Source organism: Diceros bicornis, chromosome X (genome assembly GCF_020826845.1).
Source record: "Diceros bicornis minor isolate mBicDic1 chromosome X, mDicBic1.mat.cur, whole genome shotgun sequence".
Classification (NCBI taxonomy): domain Eukaryota; kingdom Metazoa; phylum Chordata; class Mammalia; order Perissodactyla; family Rhinocerotidae; genus Diceros; species Diceros bicornis.
In genome coordinates, this window is record NC_080781.1 from 16,349,270 (window position 1) to 16,374,859 (window position 25,590).

The 25,590-nt window shown below is 39.5% G+C and overlaps 1 protein-coding gene across 3 annotated transcripts in view; it reads right to left on the reverse strand.

Moving 5' to 3' along the window:
• SH3KBP1 (SH3 domain containing kinase binding protein 1) overlaps window positions 1–25,590 on the reverse strand; it is a 337,148-nt gene that overhangs the window by 125,550 nt on the left and 186,008 nt on the right. For all 3 annotated transcript variants that reach the window (XM_058535538.1, XM_058535540.1, XM_058535539.1), the window contains one exon: window positions 23,323–23,528. In XM_058535538.1, the coding sequence (XP_058391521.1) occupies window positions 23,323–23,528 (206 nt within the window). The remainder of the gene's footprint in view (window positions 1–23,322; window positions 23,529–25,590) is intronic.

A 25,590-nucleotide genomic window follows, 5' to 3' on the forward strand; every position in this document is an offset into this window, starting at 1 on the left:
TGACCTACCTAATACGTAGACACAAGCACAGGGAAAGAGGCAAAATGAGGAGGCAAAAGAATACATTCCAAGTAAGGGAACAGGACAAAACTCCAGAAAAGGAACTAAGTGAAACAGAAATGAGCAACCTACCTGACAGAGAGTTCAAACTAAGAGTGTTAAGGATGCTCACTGATCTGGGGAGAAGAATAGATGAACTCAGTGAGAATGTCAATAAAGAAATGGAAGATATAAAAAAGAACCAATCAGAAATGACAAATACAATACTGGAAATGAAAAATTCATTAGAGGGACTCAAAAGCAGAGTAGAGGATACAGAAGAACGGATCTGTGAGCTGGAAGAAAGACTAGAAGAAATTATCCAAGGTGAACAGGTAAAAGAGAAAAGAATTAAAAAGAGTGAGGACAGTCTAAGGGACCTCTGGGACAACATCAAGCGCACTAACATCCGTGTTACAGGCGTCCCGGAAGGAGAAGAGCGAGACAAGGGGTCAGAGAATCTATTTCAAGAAATAATAGATGAAAACTTCCCTAACCTAAGGAAGGAAACAGACATCCAGGTACAGGAAGCACAGAGAGCCCCAAACAAGATAAACCCAAAGAGGCCCACACCAAGACACATCATAATCAAAATGTCCAGAATTAAAGATAAAGAGAGAATCCTAAAAGCCGCAAGAGAATGTCAAGTTATATACAAAGGAAACCCCATAAGGCTATCAGCTGACTTCTCAGCAGAAACCTTACAGGCTAGAAGAGAATGGCACGATATATTTAAAGTGCTAAAAGGAAAAAACTTACAGCCAAGGATACTCTACCCAGCAAGGTTATCATTCAAAATGGAAGGAGAGATCAAAATTTTCCCAGATAAGCAAAAATTAAAGGAGTTTGTCACCACGAAACCAGTGCTACAAGAAATGTTAAAGGGACTGATTTAAGGGGAAAAGAGAAGACCAAAAATAGGAAAAATTATCTATTTCCATGATTAGAACGTAATGGATACAAATACACAAAAAAGAGGTTAGATATGATATCAAAAACATAAAAGGAGGGAGGAGGGGAGTTAAAGAGTACAGCTTTCAGACAGAGGTCAAACCAAAGTGACCATCAATTCTGTATAGAAGAAGTAAGGAACAGAGAAGGACTACTAAAACACTGAGAAAAAAAAAAGTTAAAAAATGGCAGTAAGTACATACTTATCAATAGCTACTTTAAACGTCAATGGACTAAATGCTCCAATTAAAAGGCATAGGGTGGCTGACTGGATAAAAAAACAAGACCCATATATATGCCGCATACAAGAGACACACTTCAGACCTAAAGACACTCACAAACTGAAAGTGAAGGGATGGAAAAAGATACTCCACGCAAATGGCAATGAAAAGAAAGCTGGGGTAGCAGTACTCATATCAGACAACATAGACTTTAAAACAAAAATTGTAAAAAGAGACAAAGAAGGGCATTACATAATGATCAAGGGAACAATCCAACAAGAGGATATAACACTTGTAAATATCTACGCACCCAATGTAGGTGCACCTAAATATATAAAGCAATTATTAACAGACATAAAAACAGAAATAGACAGTAACACAATAATAGTAGGGGACTTTAACACTCCACTTACACCAACGGATAGATCATCCAAACAGAAGATCAATAAGGAAACATTGGCCTTAAATGACACACTAGAACAGATGGACCTAGTAGATATATACAGAGCATTCCATCCAAAAACCGAAGAATACACGTTCTTTTCAAATGCACATGGAACATTCTCCAGGATTGATCACATATTAGGCCACAAAACAAGTCTCCATAAATTTAAGAAGATTGAAATAATACCAAGCATCTTTTCTGACCACAACGGTATGAAACTAGAAATGAACTATAGGAAGAAAATCAGAAAAGCCACAAATACATGGAGATTAAACAAAATGCTACTGAACAACGACTGGGTTAATGAAGAAATCAAAGAAGAAATCAAAAAATACCTGGAGACAAATGAAAATGAAAATACGACATGCCAGAATTTATGGGATACAGCAAAAGCGGTTCTAAGAGGGAAGTTTATAGCGATACAGGCCTATCTCAACAAACAAGAAAAATGTCAAATAAACAATCTAACAATGCACCTAAAGGAACTGGAAAAAGAAGAACAAACAAAGCCCAAAATCAGTAGAAGAAGGGAAATAATAAAAATGAGAGCAGAAATAAATGAAATAGAGACCAAAAAAACAATAGAAAAAATTAATAAAACCAAGAGCTGATTCTTTGAAAAGATCAACAAAATTGACAAACCTTTAGCTAGACTCACCAAGAAAAAAAGAGAGAAGGCACAAATAAGTAAAATCAGAAATGAAAGAGGAGAGGTTACAACAGACACCTCAGAAATACAAAAGATTATAAGAGAATACTATGAAAAGCTATATGCCAACCAATTCGACAATCTGGAAGAAATGGATAAATTCTTAGAATCATACAACCTTCCAAAACTGGACCAAGAAGAAGTAGAGAATTTGAATAGACCAATCACCAGTAAGGAGATTGAAACAGTAATCAAAAACCTCCCCAAAAATAAAAGTCCAGGACCAGACGGCTTCCCTGGTGAATTCTACCAAACATTCAAAGAAGACTTAATACCTATCCTTCTCAAACTCTTCCAACAAATTGAGGGGGGGGGGAAGCTCCCTAACTCATTCTACGAAGCTGACATTACCCTGATACCAAAACCAGACAAGGACAACAGAAAAAAAAAAGAAAATTACAGGCCGATATCACTGATGAACATCGATGCGAAAATCCTCAACAAAATACTAGCAAATCGCATACAACAATACGTTAAAAAGATTATACACCATGATCAAGTGGGATTTATTCCAGGTATGCAGGGATGGTTTAACATTCGCAAATCAATCAACGTAATACACCACATTAATAAAATGAAGAACAAAAATCACATGATCATCTCAATAGATGCAGAGAAAGCATTTGACAAGATACAGCATCCATTTATGATAAAAACTCTGAATAAAATGGGTATAGAAGGAAAGTACCTCAACATAATAAAGACCATATATGAGAAACCCACAGCTAATATCATCCTCAATGGTGAAAAACTGAAAGCTATCCCTCTAAGAACAGGAACCAGACAAGGATGCCCACTCTCACCACTCCTATTTAACATAGTATTGGAAGTCCTAGCCAGAGCAATCAGGCAAGAGAAAGAAATAAAAGGGATCCAAATTGGAAAGGAAGAAGTGAAACTGTCACTATTTGCAGATGACATGATTTTATATATAGAAAACCCTAAACAATCCACCAGAAAACTTTTAGAAGTAATAAACGAATATGCTCAAGTTGCAGGATACAAAATCAACATACAAAAATCAGTTGCATTTCTCTACACTAACAACGAAGTAGCAGAAAGAGAAATTAAGAATACCATCCCATTTACAATTGCAACAAAAAGAATAAAATACCTAGGAATAAACTTAACCAAAGAGGTGAAAGATCTGTACACCGAAAACTATAAAACATTTCTGAAAGAAATTGAAGAAGACACAAAGAAATGGAAAGATATTCCGTGCTCTTGGATTGGAAGAATTAACATAGTTAAGATGTCCATACTTCCTAAAGCCATCTGTAGATTCAATGCAATCCCTATCAAAGTTCCAACAACATTTTTCACAGAAATAGAACAAAGAATCCTAAAATTTATATGGAACAACAAAAGACCCCGAATAGCTAAAGGAATCCTGAGAAAAAAGAACAAACCTGGAGGTACCACACTCCCTGATTTCAAAATATACTACAAAGCTATAGTAACCAAAACAGCACGGTACTGGCACAAAAACAGACACACAGATCAATGGAATAGAATCGAAAGCCCAGAAATAAACCCACACATCTATGGACAGCTAATCTTTGACAAAGGAGCCAAGAACATACAATGGGGAAAAGAAAGTCTCTTCAACAAATGGTGTTGGGAAAACTGGATAGCCACATGCAAAAAAATGAAAGTAGACCCTTACCTTACACCATGCACAAAAATTAACTCCAAATGGATTAAAGACTTGAATGTAAGACCTGAAACTATGAAACTTCTAGAAGAAAACATAGGCAGTACGCTCTTCAACATCGGTCTTAGCAACATCTTTTCAAACACCACATCTGACCGGGCAAGAGAAACAACAGAAAAAATAAACAAATGGGACTACATCAAACTAAAAAGCTTCTGCACAGCAAAGAAAACCATCAACAAAACGAAAAGACAACCTAACAATTGGGAGAAGATATTTGCAAACCATACATCTGATAAGGGCTTAATCTCCAAAATATATAAAGAACTCATGCATCTCAACAACAAAAAAACTACCAACCCAATTAAAAAATGGGCAAAAGACCTGAACAGACATTTCTCCAAAGAAAATATACAGATGGCCAACAGACACATGAAAAGATGTTCAAAATCACTAACTATCAGGGAAATGCAAATCAAAACTACAATGAGATATCACCTCACGCCCGTCAGAATGGCTATAATTAACAAGACAGGAAACAATATGTGTTGGAGAGGATGTGGAGAGAAGGGAACTCTCATACACTGCTGGTGGGAGTGCAAACTGGTGCAGCCACTATGGAAAACAGTATGGAGATTCCTCAAAAAATCAAGGATAGAACTACCATATGATCCAGCTATTCCACTGCTGGGTATTTATCCAAAGAACTTGAAAACACCAATTTGCAAAGGTACATGCACCCCTGTGTTCATTGCAGCGTTATTCACAATAGCCAAGACTTGGAAGCAACCTAAGTGCCCATCAAGGGACGAATGGATAAAGAAGATGTGGTATATATACACAATGGAATACTACTCAGCCATAAGAAACGATGAAATCCAGGCATTTGTGACAACATGGATGGACATTGAGGGTATAATGCAAAGTGAAATAAGTCAGAGGGAGAAGGTCAAATACCGTATGATTTCCTTCATTAAGTAGTAGATAACAACAACAATAAACAAACACATAGGGACAGAGATTGGATTGGTGGTTACCAGAGGGGAAGCAGGGAGGGAGGAGGGTGAAAGGGATAATTCGGTACATGTGTGGTGATGGGTTGTAATTAGTATTTTGGTGGTGAACATGATGTAGTCCGTGCAGAAATTGAAGTACAATGATGTACACCTGAAATTTTTACAATGTTATAAACCAATGTTACTGCAATAAACAAAAAATTTATTAAAAAAAAAAAACAGAATAAGGTCAAAAAAAATAAATAAATAAAAAATAAATAAATAAAAAAATAAAAAACAAAACATGAAATCACCTATTTTATTCATGTGCTTTCTTAAATGGTGCTTTTTATGGTTATATGTTATTTTTTAAAAGGTATATTTTGGTTTTTTATGGGGGGAGTGGGGAAGACAATATGCACCGTAAAATATCCCAGTTGATGCATTTTCTGGTCTTGAGAAATTCCTTCTCCTTTCCTATTACAACAGAGAATGTTCATTTCAGTGCTCTCCACTTGTGAGTTCCTGAAAGGAGCAACTCCTCTCTGCACCTTGCACAAAGACTCACTATTGGCTCCGCATAGGGAAAACAATACAGATTTCACGGAAGACGGTGACAAAGGAAGACAAAGACCAGGGACGGTACTTCTGGAGTCTATAATCCATTCCCTACTCCAAGTTATTATACTTACTATATTTCAGACAGATGGGTTTCAGATGGTTATGTATCCAATTCTACAGGGACTTTCAGTGACAGATTTCCATATCCTCCCCACCATAGGACAAGGAAGAATTTATCAGCTCTCAGTATTGGCTACTTCTCCCTTATTCCCAACCTAATCACCATGCCTCAAGTTAAAGGGGGCTCCCCTTTTTTCAGCCATCAGTGGGACCAGAGAACAGTCAACCGTCAAACTCCACATAATTCATTTCTTCCTGAACTCTTTTTAGCCTTCTCTCTTTGCCATAATGACCATTGTCTCTCCACAGCTCCTGATTTCTAGTTTCTTGACCATCTTCATTCACTGCTTTCTGTCATTGCCTCTTAGGATACCCCTGCCTCTTTCTAGTCATTCAATTTCATGACAAGATGATCAACCCACATTGGAATCTTCATTTCATATAGATTTTCTAGACTAAAGTCAAGATTGAGCTACACACAAATATACAGCTCTATGGCCCCATAAAACCATTTTAGTCCTTGGAAACAGTGATCTCGCCCCTGAACCAGCTGTATCTCTTTTAGCCTCACATTAATTTTCTCAAGACCCCTTGTCATCTCTTATCTGGACCACTTTTCTCCTCCCCTACCTAATGACCTATGAGTAAAGGCTCTAGTTGGAAAAACCCAGAGTTGTCTGAACTCTTGGGCAATGAATACAAAAATTACACCAAAATGTCAGAGATCCTATAACCCTTGACTGGAAAGCACAGTAATGATCGCCCCTCAATTACATTCTACTCACCTCTATATTGTAAATAGACCATGTGACATGTACTGCTTAGGCAGATTACTTACATGTGTGAGCATACAGTTCCCGGCTTTGTAACATTTCAGCCTCTTCTGAATCGAAAAACAAAAGTATCTGTATTCCCATCACTTGAAAAAATAGGATTCTAAATTATGAGCAAGTCTACTTTCTCTACTTTCAACAATGCGTGAATGTAGAGGAAGTATTAGGGTTCAAAGCAAAATAAAGTAACTCTAAAATTAGACATATAAGATATATAATGCGTCCAGCTCTCCCAATGCAGTAACTAGACAGTGCTAAGCACTGTACCAAGAGGACAAATTTGGACTACTGTAGGATCTAAAATCTTGACACTTTACATCATCACTTCCTTATTATCAACTTTGTTAATAGTCTAGAAAAGCTACCCAAGAAGTTTCAGAAAAGCTGCTTCTAGTGGAGAAAGAAAATGAGAAACCCAACTAAGAAGTCAAAATAAAAGAACAGACTGAGCAGATGCTACCAAAACAAATGGAGCAAAACATTAAAATCACTGGTGGGTGAAAATGCTTAGCAAGTGAAAGAAGAAAAAAATAAAATGAGGCAGTAAATCCATCTTTACCACTTCTAACTTCCTCATCTTAAATGAGCAAAACAGAAATAAGGCTTCCAAATGATAGAGACCCCAAATATCTGCCTTCCATTTTCCAAACTTGCCTATTCTATTTCTAAAAGTTCAAGGATAAGTTTAATTGAGGTTACACTCCTGAGTCACAGGCCATCCGTGAAATGGTTTAATGATGGCCTTTTGATGAAGAAATGGCTTTTAAGGCAATTCCAGTATACTGTTAATTTGTGAATTGTTAATTTTACAGCTCAGGTTTAGAGAGAGAGAAATCTCTATTAGAGGTGTAAGTAGGGTTATTGTGCTTATGTTTCCATTTGTTTCTAGAGCATTTAGGGGTATACATTTATTTGAGATCTGGCCTCCAACATTAAGAGCCTGAGTTGAGAATAAGGCTACCATCTTGTACTTCTTCTTCTGTTTTTTTTTTTTTTGTGAGGAAGATCAGCCCTGAGCTAACATCCATGCCAATCCTCCTCTTTTTGCTGAGGAATACCGGCCCTGAGCTAACATCGATTGCCAATTCTCCTCATTTTTTCCCCCTTTTTCTCCCCAAAGCCCCAGTAGATAATTGCATGTCATAGTTGCACATCCTTCTTAGTCATCTTGTACTTCTTAAATGGCCTCCAATGCCACAGAAAAGTACAAAATAGGTTGCTGACTGATATCTGTGATCTAAATTCTTTAAATGTAAGAAAAGACACACCACCATGCAGTCAAAGTAAGCTGGATAGCTTGTTTTAAAGTTGCCAGTTTTCATAGAGCATTAAACTTACTCCATACCCCTGCAACTCAGTTGTCTAGAATATCATTTTACAACTAGTGAGAATATCAGAGAGAAAAGGACAAGCTAGGGACATAGGCATGATCACTTCAATGGCCACACAGAAATTTTTAAAACCTTGAATTTCAGGAACCAAAAGTATCTGCAAACTTCAGGATTATAAATATTATGGAATAATTATTAATATAAATAAAGTACAAAAGAGAGCCACAATGAAATACTTATAGATACTTCAGTCCACCTCACTGAATAATATCAAATGAATCAAAGTAAAAATTCAGCAAATAATGTGTAAAAGGAAGGACTTTCATTTCCTATCCCCAAGGAATTCCAGAGCAGAAAGTGAGGAGAGAAAATCAATCATAAACCTGGCTTTCCCCTCTGTAAGATGAATCAAGTACTATCATTTAGAATTAACAATAGTGCAAAAGAGAAATTCATCTTTTCTCAAAAGAACTGTTTTGAATCCACTCTCCATAAACCTTTGGGTGGGGCTAAGTGAGAAGCAGCAGTCCTGGTCACCATTAAACCTCTGAAAGCGAGCAACTACCTGGGCTCTCCACTCATCTTTTCTTCAGGGGCTGTGGGAATAGGGGGACCCAGTCCTTCCTTTAAGCAATCTCTTGGGACTGTGTGACTGATCTGCTAGTTAATGGGGCTTCTCAGACAGAAGACTTTTTCCTCAACTCATCCTTCTAAGATAAGAAGAAGAATATCCTTTCCTCTTAGTGATAGGCAACGTGAACACACGATAAACACCAACTCTAACTGCCATGAGATACCACTTCACACCCATGAGGATGGCTACTACATTAAAAAAAAAAAAAAACAGAAAATGACAAGTCTTGGCAATGATGTGGAGAAACTGGAACCTTTGTGCACTGCTGGTGGGAATGTAAATTGGTGCCGCCACTGTGGAAAATGGTATGGAGGTTCCTCAAAAAATTAAAAATAGAATTACCATATGATCCAGTAATTCCACTTCAGGGGATATACCCAAAAGAATTGAAAGCAGGGACTCAAACAGGTATCGGTATGCCGATGTTCACTGTAGCATTATTCATAGTAGCCCAAAAGTGGAAATAATCTAAATGTCTATCAACGGAGGAATGGATAAACAAATTGTGATATATCATACAATGGAATATTATCCATCCTTAAAAAGGAAAGAAATTCTGACACATGCTACAACATGGATGACCCTTGAAGACATTATGCTAAGTGAAAAAAGCCAGACACAAAAGGACAAATATTTTATGACTCAACTTATATGAGGTACCTAGAGTAGTCAAATTCATAGAGACAGAAAGTAGAATATTATAATGTTGGTGATTGCTAGGAGGAAGGGGGAATAGGGAGTTAGTGTTTAATAGGTACAGAGTTTCAGTTTGGGAAGATGAAAAAGTTCTGGTGATGATGGTTGTACAACAATGTGAACGTATTTAGTGTCACTGAATTGTACACTTGAAAATACATAAAATGGTATTATGTTATGCATATTTTACCACAATAAAAATATTCTACATTTCTACAAGAGTACATAGAAAGCTTTTATGAGGATTTCTACTGGGAAGCAAAGCTGAGTGTGTGGGATTGAGAAAGTCTTACTTCTGTTCTACTGGAATTTTTTACCATATACTTGGGTTATTTTCATTTAAAACAAAAGCAACCAAAATTGTCAGCCTTTAACCTGGAAATTCCTCTTATAAAAATTCAGCCTGGGGCCGGCCCTGTGGCTTAGCGGTTAAGTGCTCGCACTCCGCTACTGGCGGCCCGGGTTCGGATCCAGGGCGTGCACCGACGCACCGCTTCTCCGGCCATGCTGAAGCCGCGTCCCACATACAGCAACTAGAAGGATGTGCAACTACGACATACAGCTATCTACTGGGGCTTTGGGGGAAAAAAAGGAGGAGGATTGGCAATAGATGTTAGCTCAGAGCCAGTCTTCCTCAGCAAAAAGAGGAGGACTAGCACGGATGTTAGCTCAGGGCTGATCTTCCTCAAAAAAAAAAAAAAATTCAGCCCAAGGAAATAATCAGGGAAGGTATAATGATGCATATACAAAAATATTGTTTTTAATATTTAAAATGTGGAAGCAATCTTACTAGTTATCACATGGGGAATGGTTCAAAAAATGGTGGTGCATCCCTACAATGGATGCAGACTCTAAAGATGACCATGCAGCTATCTGACAGAAAAAGGGGGCCCATATATAATATGTTAAATGTTAAAAACAGGTGACATTTAGTATGACCTCATTATAGTATGAGGTATACTATAGTATGAGGGTAACGTGTGTACTGCATGCACATTCAGGCTCGGGGAAAAAAGTCTGGAAGGATACGTATAAAATGTTAACTATGGTTGTTCCTGGATAATAGAATTAAGGGCAATTTCTATTTATTTCTTCATAGTCTTCAACTGTGAGTTTTTATTATAATAATTATTGCAAAGAGCTCCTATAATCAGAGAGGTAACAGAGCTATTTCCATTTTGAGCAACAAACAAGCAAAGGGTTCAGGGAGCAGTCGACAGTGCAGCGAGAGGCTCACAGGTCACAGAATCTTTAAGGGTCCCAGGGGCTACCTTTCCCATCTCCAGGCCCTAGCCTGAGGGAGCCAGGGAGGCTTCTGAGAGAGAGCCCAACGCCATCGCTGAGACTTTTCCATAGTTCCCGTCTTACAATCAATCACACTTTCACTCATTTCCCAAATGAAGAGTCACCATCTGAATTTTGCATATACATATCTAATTCTGATTTCAACTTTTCAGAACTCAGAACGATGACATCCAGCAATAATAATCAGCAAATTTAAGATATCTTTCAATAGGAAAATTTTCTCAAGCCATTGCAGATGAAGATATTTTTTATTTTAGCCAACTGCTGCCTGCACTCACATCCTTCTAGGCAAGCAACAGACGCCATTAAAAAACTTTTCAAGAAGTCCTCCCACTCTTAAAATAATGCGTTAAAATGATGTGTTTCCTTTTTGTCATGCTATTTTCCTTTCTTGTAATTTTGAAAATATTATAATTTAAAGTCACAGAAAAAGATATAAAGGGACATATTTTATAGATATCACCAACTCTCCCCTTTAAAATTTTTTTCAATGAGAGACAGGAATATAGAAGACACATGACACATTATAAGCCTTACTTATCCTGTGGTTTATCTAGGGAATTTTATTTTGTGTTTGGAAAATGACAGACTTCTGCTTTTAGGTAGACAAATATGAACAACTCACAGAGAAACAAGATCACCTATTACTAGCAAAGTTTTAGAAAATCAAATAATTTAGTGTCTTTATTTTACTCTATATATGAGCAAATGAATATAAATGCTCACTACTACAAAATTAGCCAAATATCTTTACCTCTGTAAAAAACAGTTCAACAGCACCCAGAAGTCACTACTCACAGCTTCTCCATTCACAAGGAAAACTCCAAATGTCCATACCCCCCAAGAGTGAATGCCCCATGGCTGGCTCACTCTGCATGGACATATCCTTCTCTCCTAAGCTAACGTGAAGAGTGAGCCGGATTTGTTTACCACATAAACATCTGTAATTGCTAAACATCTCGGTGACATGGTGTAACAGTTACTGCTTGTGCAAACTGCCCATTTAAATTAGTCTCTGCACTATGAGCACATGAAAACCCAAGACACAGAGAAATTGGAAACATCTGTAAAAATTTAATGGTTGAACTAACCAAAGGGGTGGGGGGGGATTAAAACAGCTCAACAGTTCCAGTGTAACACAGACTTTAGAAAATAATCCTCCACGTTATAGGTTCCCCCTTAGCATCGCCACAGCTCCCCTCCATGGGGGATCCCAGCTGGCATACACTTCATTTTAACCCACCAATGCAAACCCATTACAAGTCTTGTTACAAAATAGTATAGATAAGATACAAGTTAAGGGGATTTACTACGACTCTAAAAGCAAAAAAAGCAATACCTCTTCTCCCATCATGTAGTCAGCCTCCTCTCCAGTTTGAAAAGGTCCGAGAACTACCCTGGAACCCTCCCACTTCCTTCCAACAGCCAAAGGCACGGAGCCTGAGGGACCCAGCCTAACCCTGAGTCATACTTGGGACCAAATGAGCAATGGGGAGAACAAAGCTCGCATTTGTTTATGGTTCAGGAAGCCAGGGCCGATTCATGGCTTGGGTGGCTGCTTCGTGAGAAGTCCTCCTCCCTCGCCTACGTCGCTGCAGGAATCTAGGCTGTCTCCTGGGACTCACAGGTGTGACCATTCGGACAAGGAACACACTAAAGGAGTGTTTATTTGGCAGGACCCAGCAACTACTTCTGTTTAAAAACGTCAGAGAGAAAATAAAAAGCCCACTATCTTTCAACAGATAATATGATTGGTGAGTGAGAGATATCCACAATATGGTTTGTATAAGAAATGTCCATTGTGAAAATGTCTGTATTTTAAAGAAATAAAATTAGTTGTACCACACAAAATTCACTCATTAAAAAAAGAAAAAAACTGAAGAAGGAAAAACAGCCGTGGCTTTATAGAAACGCTTCCCCTAGGAAAAATACAGCAAGATTGTTGCCAGCCATGTCATCAGTGGTCTCCTAACAGATCGGAATAAAGTACTTAAACAGTAATCTTGTTTTCTCCCCAAATGAAATACCCTTTTAATCACCACTTCAATGAATTTAGAGCCCCGTGGTTAAGAGTTCCAAACTCTAGAGTCAGAGTGTCTGAGATCAAAATCCCAGCTGGGCCATTTCCTACTTGTGTGATCTTGAGCAACTTCCTTAATCTCTGTTCACTTCAGTTTCCTTATCTATAAAACGGGGATAATAGCACCAAGATACAGGGTTGTCGGGAAGATGAAATAAGTAATATATATAAAGTGCTTATAAAAGTGTCTGGCACACAGTAAGCACGCTATTAGCCACTCTTACAAATTCAGGATGACTTCACAAAGCAGAATACCAAGTCAAGAGTAGCCTCACCTTACCACAATTCTCATATACTGAGACTCTGATGACCTGTTTTAGTTATTAACTATGGTTAATTTTTAAACTTTTTAATTAAGCTAATTTAAAAACCATTTATTCAATATTTAACAATGATCTGCAGTGTGCCCAATTCTGTAAGGGGCTTTGAATAAGATGCTGTCCTAGTCCTCAAGGAATTTGCAATCTGCTTGGGTAAATAAGACATAAATCTGTTTATGTATCACACAAGAAAACAAATGTAGGAGATGTCACTAGGCTGTAAATGGCAAGTGCAATGCAAGTGCTACAGAATTAGCATTTGCAATTTAGAGAACAGATAAGAAATCACCTTCTCAAAACCTAATTATGATGGGAGAGATGAGACAAATCACTTGTACAGAAGAATTCCTAATAATTCATGTCGATACTGCTCCCTAAAGGAGGTGAGCTTAACTCCCTACTTCTTAAGTGTGAGGTGCGCATAATGACTTCTTCTCAAAGAATCGAATACAGTAAAAGAGAAAAAACAGAACAACGTCACAGTGGAGAGATCTGACAAACACTACCTCAGCCAGGTGACCAAGGTCAACATCAACAGCAAGAAGTCGTGTTGACAGCATGTACCCTTGATATGATGTGGTGAGAAGGGCACTTCACCTCTGTGGTCTTCCCCCCCCCCAAATCCATCACTTCGGTCTAATCACGAGAAAAACATCAGGCAAATGTCAATTTAAGGATGTTCTGCAAAACCTCATAAAATTGCTAAGGTTATCAAAAACATGGCAAGTCTGAGAAACTGTCACAGCTAAGAGGAGCCTAGGGAGACAGGGCAACTAAACGTAATGTGGGAATCCTGGATGGGATCCTGAAACAGAAAAAGGACATCAGGTAAAACCAAAGGGAATCTGAATAAAGGATGAACTTTAGTTAATAATCATGTGTCAATACTGGTTCATTAATTGTGACAAATGTACCACATTAATGTAAGATGTTAACAACAGAGGAAACTGGTGTGGGGTATGTGGGAACTCTTTATCTTCACAACCTTTCTATAAATCTAAAACTATTCTAAAATAAAAAGTTTATTAAAAAACTAATTAGGAAGATAAGCTTGCTGAATGTATATATATATATTAAATAAACATATACGTGTGATTTATAGACATACATGATTATGTTCATGAGTATATGTATGTAAATGTATTTAACAATGCCCTCCCAACTGAATTTTTTTTGTTATCTCTATATCTTTAGCCTATCTATTAACAAAGACAGTTGAATGCTGACTCCTGGCTTTTGCTTTCCATAACACACAAAAGAGTTTTCTTTGAAAGGAAACTTGGCTCTTCTGTCAGTTCTGCTGCCAACCCAGGCTACGGCGGCCCAACTCAAAGAGTGTGCATGAGGTGGGCCCATCTGCCCCTTTCCAAGAGCTACTAGAAGTTCCCGGTGCCTGGCCAATTAGTCATCAACCATGGAGTCCCAGTGCTGGCAACTCTCCCACCTACTTCCTCTCCCATCTCCAGTCAACACTGCCCAGTGCCTCCCCAGTTATTTCCCTAAAGTGTCAATATGATCATGACACTGCCCAACGGAACTCCTCCACCAACTCACCAGTCCACCCAGAAGTGCAGCTTGTGAGTGGGCTGGCAGAGCCCTGGGGGAAGGAGGTCTACCTCCTCTCCAACTCCCCACATCCACCACCACCACGTCCCCTGCACTCCAGCCAAACCCAGCCCTTCTCCGTAACCATGCTCTCTCCTTGTCCATGCACGCACTGCCAGTACCATGAATCCCCATTTATCTTTTAACACTTTGCTCAAATATCACATTCTTTGAAAAGATCTCTGACACCCATCCTTGCCTTCTAGAACTCTAGGAAAGTTAGCAGCTCCTTCTTCTCTATTCCCTTTGATGCTTTGTACATGCCTCTGCTAGTCCTTTTCCCCTGCATCATAATGACTTTCATACATACCCACTTCTCTCCCATGTAGGGACAATCCAAAGCACTAAATGAGAGGCCTGTATGTGACTGCTGATCCAAGGCAGGATGTAGAGGAGGAGGTGTTAGCTCCACTCCAATTAACTACACCAGATCCACCCCTCCCCAAATAAATAACTTGCCAGGTGAAAAATCTGCACGTATTATGCTAATGCAGCATCCAGACATGCCACCTAGCCAATCCCATTACAAATGGATTGCCACTCCTTAGCTCATTTATCTAGAAATTCTAGAGCTTCCACTGCTGATCCACAAAAGGCATTCAATAAAGCTTCATTAAATGAATGAATGAACCAATTAATGAACAAATGGAAGAGTGAATCTGTAGCTAGACCACAAGCAGACCCCAAACAGAATGAGTCTTCCTTTATAATTTCAATTGGATTAGGACAAAACGTTATATTCACGTATCCAGTCCACAAATATTTATTGAAGGCCAACTAGAGTTTAACAATGATTTTTCAAGGAATTATAAATACAATGGTAACCAACACAGACAAGGTCCAAAATCATGGCACTTACTTTCTAATGGCTGATATTTAAGACTTGGTGATTTCAAACAAACAGCCACCACAGCTAGAGCAAAATCCAATTCTACTTCGCCGAGTTTGAAATTTTCCATAATAAAAAGTTAAAGAAATGATCCTGGAAACTGCACTGCTATTTACAGGCACTTCTTCTCTTCTAATAACCAGAAGGCAACACCAATAACTACGAACGTTAATCAAGTGATTATTATATGCCAGGCACTTTTCTACCCATTGTTCACATTACTTAATCCTCAAACATCCATATGGGGTAGGTCCTCTCAGTGTTTTAATTCTACGGATGAGGAATCTAAAGCACTGAGCGCTTAAGCAATTCGTCCTAGGAAGAGTTAAGAGTTGGCATTTGAACCAGGCAGTCTGGCCTGCATGCTTAATAACGGCTATACTCCTAAAAACACAATTTTAAGGCCTTCTAGGAATGTGATTCTTGGTGATGATCTGGCTGCAATTAAATATTTCTTAGAAAATGCACTATGCTGAGTGTTTTAGAAAGTATATGTCCAGCATATATAAAACGGTAAACAGCACCTAACCTGTCAAAGAGTAACCTTGTAATACTGTTTCTGGTTCCCTTCCCTTCCAATGCCCCTCTCCTTACTTTTCCTAGATAAGGAAACTTAACAGAGACACTCTGGGGAAAGAAAACACGTAAACCAAAGTCTGAAAATCCCAGACATTTCATTCAGCCCAGGCAACCAGTAGGCATCTTAATACCACCTGCTCATTAAAAACCATGGATTTTCCAACCGCTCAAGAGATGTCACATAATCTTATCTTTCAACCAAAATGAGGGACATCCAATACTATAGGTCTCAGACAATCCCAACAAGGTTTTTACCTAGTTGTGTTTCATTAGTCAAATAATGTATCATTAGCTCCTGGAGATCCCCAGAGCTTATTTCTAGCCTTCAAAGGATTAGAGACATAAAGCTCTCATTTTTAAGGAAATAAGATCATCACTTTAGATGTTTACATGTTTTCATTTTACTTAAGTATACGGCTTGATGAATTTTTACTAGAATGGATAAAAAGACTGCCTGAGATATGTATGAAAATATTAAAATTTCTCTTACTGCAATTTGGCTGATTAAAAAAATTGATTAGTAGTTCATTTATATACAACTTTAATTCTAACTCTCTGTTACAACTAAAAGCTACAATGTTGACATTACAAAGGCATTAATTTGGGTGACTGTGATTCTATAAATGAGATTTGAGATGATTAGAGTGGGAAAAGAGACGGTCACAAACACAATGTCTAGCTGTGGAATACAGTAGAAAATGTAGAAAGAAAACAGAATCATTTCAAGAGAGAGATATCAGAAGTCATTAATGGAAATCAGCTAAGACAGGAAGACCATGAGAAAGAAGCTTCTTAAAGGATTTCTTTGTAGGGAATCCAGTAGAGTAAACAACCAACCTGGGAAAATATCTTTTCCAATCTGGCTGTTTGAAGAGCCTAGGTCAAAAAGACTGCTTTTCCCAATAATTAAGGGGGCCAAGACTAGTTGTACCTAGATAGCCTGGGAAATGAATGAGCTTGCACCGAAACTCCAGGATTATTCTATATATAGACATGTCAGGTTAGGTCCTGGGACTCACCTGAGTATCTGTAATTTACCCACTCATGTGTAATACCTGACATTCCTTTCCTTAAGTGTTTGGCCAGGAGTGATCTTCCGAGTGACTCATAAAAAGAGAAGGAGTTTAGAAAAAGAGTGGGGCCAGGCTGGGATCACAAGAAAGCAGCCTAGTGAGGAAATTCCCTCTCACGTCCACAGGTGGGAGACAGAAGGTATCAGCCATATGAATGAGAATAAGGTCCTGTCTGGGTTGCCCTCTTGATTATAGTCTTCCAACCCGATCTCTGGGCTGATGACTCCCAAACCTACATCTACAGTTCTCTCCCGATCACTAGACTTATTTATCCAACTGCCTACTGGATGCCTTCACTTAGTCCCACAAGTACCTCAAAATCCAGCTAGTCTAAGACTGAACCTATGACTTTCCTCCCCAATATCTTTCTCCTCCAGTGTTCTCTAGTCAGGAAATGATACTACCATCCACCCAGCTGCTGAAGCCAGTCGCCTAAGGCATCATCTTCAAGTCCTCCCTCTTCTTTATCCCCCATATACTATCAAATTTGATTCTACCTTCAAAATATTTCCTACAACCATCCATGACAATAGTTCAAAGCTGTTAGAGAGAAAAACTACTTCTCTTATCTTGATGCTTCCTGCCATATAAAAGGGAGTCCAAATAGACACTCTCTGGACACTCTTGGCCTCTGGACATAATTGGTCACTTCTGGAACTCTATGCCCCCTTATTCATTCTCTCCTGGGAGAGTGAAATGACTTCTCTGATAGATGAATTTAGGAAGAATAAACTGGGTGCGTTCAACTCAGCTCTTCTCTTAACTCCTCTTTGAAGTTGGCCTTCTCTGTTCTTCCCAAAGGGGCAGGCCCTTCTACCTCACATGGGTCTGCCCTAGTCCAGCATTACTGAGACTGGGTAGATGAGTCTGTCTAATTCCAGGAATCAGCTGGCAGGCCCATTTGGCCCTCACATTAATCTATATCTTCAACTTTGCCTTCATCAATAACAACATTGCAATATAACATAGGTAGAGAAAGATGCACAAATCATAAGTGTACAATTGGGGAATTTTCACAAAGTGAAATAAGACCTACATAAGGAGAGAAATATACCACATTCATGGAAGGAAAAGAGGTCAATTCTCCCCTAAAGCATGTATAGAGTCAATGCAATCCCAATCAAAATCCCAGGAAGTATTTTTTTTTTGGCGGGGGGGTGGGTGGTGGTTGACAAGCTGATTCTAAAATTTATATGAAAATACAAGGGGCCAAGAATAGCCCAGGAAATCTTGAAGAAGACGACTTATACTGCCAGATATCAAGACTAACTATAAAGCCACAATAATTAAGGTAGTATAGAATGGGCACAAGAACAAATAGACCAACAGAACAAAGAGTCCAGAAATGGATCCACACATACATAGCCACTTAAATTATGACAAAGGTGATATGGCTATGCAGTGCAGAAAGGATGATCTTTTCGATAAACAATGTTGAGTCAACTGGATACCCATACTGAAAAAATAATCAAAAATAATACTTTGATTCTCCATCTACTGACTCATCTTATTCATTAACTGATTTAGAACCTGGGGGGGAGGGTGGGTATTTAGCAGGAGAGCCAATATAAGTTTCCTAACCTCTCTCCTAAATCTTAGTTACTCTGTCTTCTGTAACCCACTCCTCCCACTGTAGCTTGGAATACTTTCTCTAAACCACCTATCTGATCATGTCACTCTCTTGCTGAAAATAGCTCCCCATTGCCCTCAAGACCAAGTCCAAGCTCCTTAACAAGTCTCACCAGGCCCTTCCTGAGCCAGGTCCTGCTTCTTTCTCTATTCTCATCTTTCCCCACTTCCTGTGAGCCTAGACACATGCTCTTTGCTATTTCTTTTTCCCTTCAAGACATTTATACATGTTGCTCTTCCCATCTTGATAACTCTATGCTCCTTTGTTTGATGAACGTCTACTGGATCCATGGTTCTCAGCCTAAACATCACTTCCTATAGGCCTAAAAACATCACTTCCTATAGGTCTAAACATCACCTCCTGTAGGAAGAGAGTACAGATGCACATGCACACACACTCTCCAGCCTCCCTAACAACTCACTACTTCCTGCCATGCCCAAGGGCTCCTGTGGCACAGCGTTGTGTTCTCAGCCTGATCATGGCATTCCCCACACTGTATTATTATTGCTTGTTTACTTTTCTGCAACCCCCTGAGAGCAGTGACCTGGTCTCGTTTACCACTATTATCCCCAGTGCTGAGCATACAGTGAGTACTCAACAAATACTAATTGAAAAGAGTTACATTTACAATTTCACAGTATTTTCAGCTATATAACTTTTTTTTATGAGTCCTGTGAGTTAGGATAGGTACAAAAAGTATTCTCATTTTACAGATGGCCCATTTGAGGCTTAGAGACTTTGTCAAGGTCAATCAGCTAGGAAAATGACACCATGACCTTTCAATCTTATGATATTTAACTTGGTTCATCTTTAGCCACACTGTATTTTCCATTATTTTGATGTAACACATACTTACCTCTGGGCTTAGTTTAAATGGTACATTTTTTCGCAAGGTTCTTTTTTTTCCCTTAACCTTTTATCAAGGGAAATTTCCAACATATACAAAAATAGAGTGTAGCGTCCTGAACCCCCGTGTACACACCACCCAGTTTCAACAACTATCAACTCATGACCAATCTTGTTTCCTCTGTACCCCATCCACTCTTCCATCTTCCAAATCACTAAAAGAAAAGTCCCAGACATTAAATCATTTCATCTGTAAATATTTCAGTTAAATAGTATATTAAACAAATCATTCACAGACATATCCATTTGCTAGTATTAAAAAGACTCATAAACGGGGTCCTTCCTTACAGCTCAATAAGGAAAGCAATACTACTCTATTTCTTTATTGTGTGGGGGGGGGTGTTAAGTAGGCTCTCTCCTGGTATATAATCATCAGTATTCAACCACTCTTGGTAGGGTGATATGGATTGAAGCACAGGTAAAATAAGCACAAAATTTTCTACTAACTTAGAAAAGTGGATCTCAAAAACTTCACAAACTTGAATGGAAAGAATAGATGCTTGCAGCTGTTAATAATTATCATATTCCTTTCTTCCTTCCGCCAAGTCATCAAACCAGCCATGTCAGAAGGCCAACTGCCCCAGCCTGAATGGAAGACCTACTTGGGCCTCACCTAACAAATGCTGTCACATGAGATCCACTTTGTGCTTCTGCAAAATCAAAACAGCAAGCTCAATTCTCAAAGGACACTGCTTTCCTTAAACATAAATCTTGGCTACAAAACCATTTCAGAAGTGATGAGAACCAGGTTGTGCACTAATAAAACATTATCACACCCATCAGTTCTCATGCCAGGTTGTGCAATAACAGAATGAATTCATAAATCTATGCAACTCTCCGTGGCGCCAACAACAGGGGGTAGAGATAGATTTGAATCCTCTTAGATGCTGTAAAAATTGTCCACAGCCAGTAAAGTAGTCTGGGAAGTTTACATTTTCCCCAGAGGCTTCACAATGAGAATCGGGTTAAGGGAGCTGCCAGCATATGGTTTCATTCTGCAAACAAATCACGAATCAAGATGCACACACACGCGCGGACATATATATATTACTCTGATGAAGTTAACATTTCATGTCACCAAGACCAATGCAATAAATCTTCTCTCTGTTTCACAAAGCTGCAGTGAACCATACAACCACTATATTTTCAAGTATATAACTGTTACATTATCCCACCCAGTCCCTTCATTTAATAGATGTCTGTAACCTCTAAAGTGCTGTGCTAATACAATTTTAATATTATTCATTCAACTAATACTTACTGAGCATCTACTATGTGGCACACACTGTTCTAAGCACATAGCATGCATCAGTGAACAAAATAAATAATAAACATAATAAAAAATAAATATTGTGTTAGAAGGGGATACATGCTACCGAAAACAACAAATGCAGTGCAAGTGAACACGATGGGCCAAGGGGGCAGGTTTCGGAAGGAGTGTGCCGGGGCAGGCCTCGCTGAAAAGGTGAGGTCTGAGCAAAGCTTCAGGGAGGAGAGGCAGGCAGCCAGGCGGGCAGGTGGAGGCAGAGTATCCAGGCAGAGGAAACCACTGTGGCAAAGGTCCCCAAGTGGGAGCATGCATGGCATGTTTGAGGAAGAGCAAGGGGGCCGGGATGGAGTAAGTGAGGGGAGAGCAGTGAGGGAGGAAGTCCAAGCTACAGTAATGGGGACTGGGTCACCTTGGCTCGTGGGCCCTGGGGAGGACTTTCACTGTGGTTCTCAGGGGAGCCTTTAGAGGGGTGTGAGCAGAGGAGTGGAATGATCTGACTTAGGATTTCAAAGGATCACACTGGCTTCACTATTGAGATGAGACTATAGGAGGAAGGGGAGAAGCAGGAAGCTGTATTAGGAGACCACTGCAGTGCTGGTGAGAGGGCAGGGAGGTGATGAGCCACGCTGGATGCTTGACATACTTAGAAGGCAGAGCTGATGGGGTTGCCTGATGGATCAGACATGGGATGTAAGAGAGAGGAGCCAGGGACAACCTCAGGGCTTTTGTCCTGAGCAATGGGAGGGAGGAATGGTACTGCCTTGAACTGAGATGCGGAAGGCTGCAGGCAGAGTGGTTTGAGGGGGATGATGACAAAGTTCCGGTTTGGACAAGCTGATAAGAATTTAAGATCTTGAAGTGGAGATGTTCAAGCCGGCAGTTGGACATGCGGCTCTAGGGTTCAGGGGAGATGTGTGCTGAGGTAAAAACTTGGGAGTATTATATTTGATGTTGATATTACTATTAATAGTAACCAAATTTATTATTAGCGGTTAAAACAAATATTAATAGCAATAATAAAAGTCACATACAATGTCCTTCTACGCAGAGAAGAATAAGACTGAGAATCCTAAAACAAAAGGAATTAACTGTTTGCTAACTGAGTCAACGGTCACGTTCATTTCAACCACTTGAATAAAATGAAGAAAAACTACATCCATTGTTCCTTCCCAAGATCAGGACTTGCTCTTTTGTAAATAATTACAGGAATCTGAAAGTGACTGTGTGAAACACAAATGAGCTCACAAGCTGGGATACTAACTAGAAAGTTTTCAGATCCTGAGAAACATCATATATTGATTACTAAAAGAAACAATGCTGCCTCAGAGAAGCTTCAACAAAAGAAGAGTTTAAATGAAGCAGTCTTTAATTTCTAACTATCTGCCCTTTCTGCCTTATTCATCTCTAAGGATATTAAGTGTCCAAAAAGTTTCATTTTCAGATTCTGTTTCTAATGCATGATGACACTGGGCAAGTTTGCTGGGGGGAGGGGGTGGAGGGGACGGAGGCGGGTAGAAGTTCTACAGCTGTGGAAGACGATGCAACTTTTAAAAATTTATCTCACCAAAAAATGAAAAACATTTAAAAGCCACTGGTAAACCTGCATTAGAGATGTTGCCAATGCCTGATCCTCCAAGCCTGCTGGCACAAACGTCAAAGAAAAAATTCAGCACTAAATCGAATTAGCAAACATTCCTTAAGCACAGCACGAGTGAAGCTTATTACAATCTGGAAAATTCCACAGTATTTATCAAATCCTAAGCAAAGCTACGATGCTTAGAAGTGTACCACAGTAGACGTCATTGACAGCCACAAGCGCGATGGCTCTGGGTGTGTTGCTATGGCAACCGTGTACTCAGCAGCAACACGCTGTCTGCCTCTTGCCAACCCAGAACCAGAGGCAGAAGAAAACAGCCAGCTTCCTGATGGTAACAACCCAGGGAGTCACAGTGTGGGCCATCTCCATCATTCCCACACGTGGGAGACTTCCTTTTGGCAGTTCGAAATCATTCCCACCCAACTCCTAGAGAAAAATGTACTGTCCCTTTCCTCTTCTGCAGAACCCGTCAACATGCCCAAGCACAAAGCACTAGAGAAATGTTCAAGGAGAGGAGAGAGATTGGCAGGTGCTTGAAAAGTGTTAACGTCACATGTTTAGCTGGGTCCAGGCATGAGGGGCTTTTCTGGGGAGAAAATGAGGAAGTGTCAGTCTATTTGAAAAGTCATCCTCAGAAACATTCTATAGAGAAGAGATCGGTAAGAAAAGCAGCAGCAAACTAGAACACGAGCCTTTTGAGGAATGCTGTTCCCACACAGAGGGAGAGCTGCAAACCACAGAGGCAGACAGCTAGCACGTGAGGATACCGAGACTCCCAAGACCCCAAAAGAGGAAGAGGAATCCTCAGACGCCAAACCCTACATTGTACTTTTGGTCACCCCACATTATGTTGACATAAAAGAGAAACATTGAACATACCTTTTCCACCGGTAGAAAGTCATTTTCAACTTCAATTGACCTTGGTCTTAGTTTTATTGGCTTGTCTTTGAAAATATCTCCAAAGCCCACTCCCTTAACTTTCTTCGGCTGGATTGCTGCAGTTGCGACTGTCCCATTGGCACCTTCGGATTTGGTACTGCTCGAGTCACCCCCATCACTCTCAGAGCCTGTGGTTTCCCTTAAACCTGTCAAGAGGGGGGACGGGGAGAGAAAGAGCTCAGAAATCAGCCATAGCCATGAAGCCCCTCATAACCAGCTGGGAACCACCTCTAAAAGTGTTACTGGGTACAGGGTAACTTGCACTGGTTTTTCTTTCAGTGTGTTGAATATGTTGTGTTTGGGTGGCTCTGAGTTTTGTTTGATCTCCCCACCCCCAGCCTTTACTGTTACAAAGTGAATGAAAACTTTTCAGAAAATCTAATTTCAAGGCAAATCTCTTGGTAAATGCAACACTTCATCTCTCTTCAGTCGGAGTCTGGTTCTGATCCAAATTTATTTTGCTGGCAGCCTGTGCAATAACAACCCTCGCCGCCCCCTCCTTGCCTCCCCGCCCAGTCAGTACCACATACTGTACCTCCAATCTCTATGACTCATGTCAATTAGCAATTAGCAACGAAAGTAACATTTCCTGAAGGGAAACTGTAAAGCTAAAAGCCATTTAAACAAATTAGCAATTAAAGAAACCACACAAAATTATGACTGCCAAAGAATTAAATCTCTTTGGATGGCTTCACAAGGAATAAATGCACACAGACATGTTTCCCTAGGAAAGCATTAAACCAAACTTGACATTGAGATGCTTTCACTGGCAAGATGATCGCGTTTGTTAAAGAGAGAAAGGAAGCTGCCCTCCCAGAGGCCAGAATCCCCCAAGTCTACAGGTCTTCTTCCTTCAACACCATCATTTTCCCAAAGGTAAATTCCTTTCCAAAGAAGAACATTGAGGACATGACACCCTTCCTTTGACCTCTTGTGGCATGTGTTGGAAGTCACAAAATAGTTATCAGCAAGACAACATGAATACTTACCTCCCCAGATTCTTTTTTCCCCAGGCTCTGCCCACAATCATGTTCCTAAAAGGAAGAGCCTATTTGTTTCTAGTTAATTTCTGGGTGTACATTCTTACTTTGATGGTCAGTACATCAGTCATGCCATCAAAAGGCAGGATTCAAAGGATGTTTTATGGAATACTAAAGTCTGCCATTAAACCTGTCTCTAAAAGCCTCTAGACGAGTAAGGTAGCTCTGGAACATTTACTATATATCTCCTGATGACTACGACGACCTTGGGACGAAAGTATGCCATCAAATTCGGTTCTCTATTTGCCAAACATGCATTATCTTCCTATAGGTAAGGTGGCCTCCTAGTACATAAGAATGATACATCAAATAATCGCTCACATAAAATGTCATAAAATGTCGAAGTCATTCAAATAAAGAAGTCTCAGTGCAGGAAGAAACTGTTAAATGAAAACAGAAAAAATATAGAAAGGTCATTATAAATTGCTAACAAGTTTCAAAATCAAATCCTTAAAACAATGGCTGTTTTTGTTGTTGCTGCTGTTTTTAATAAAACGGTATTTATAAGCCAAAAAGGAAGGGGGGAGGAGGAAGATCCCTGGTGTACATTTTAATTAACTAAAGAATAGCATTTGTGAGCAAGAACAGAGGGTAGAACAATGAGAAGCAGCCCACAACAAGGGGGTCGGCTACAATTTACAGGACTGGATGTGAGTGTGCAAACATGGAGAACCCCTGGAGATTAGCTATCCATTTGTGTGTTTATTTGTTCATTGTTTTTGGAAATATCCCTGCTGGAGATATAATTTTGGAGTCTAAATATTGTGTCATTTCCCCTTTAACATGTTCTCATTTTGCCGTATGGATTCTTTCTATGTGATAAATGGCTTGTATGTTCTTTTCTGGCTTGGAAAGAACCATTTGAGGGTGGAATAAAGAAATGGTTAGTGGAAAGAAACCATCACCACCCTCCTCCCTACCACCACCACCACCACCACCACCACCACCAGAAGGCAGCTGGGCAAATGGATTGGGTCAAGTCTGTTTTAGTTCTTCAAAGAGAGGAATTTGGAGGATTCTTTTATCATTCCTCATTAGCTAGAACCATAATATTTTCAACCACTGCAATTCTAATTTCACTGAGCTTCTGGTTTCAGAGATTTGCTGCCTTCGGGCTCATCTTAATAGCTTTATATTAATCACTGTACGTTACACAAGGAGAGGTTGC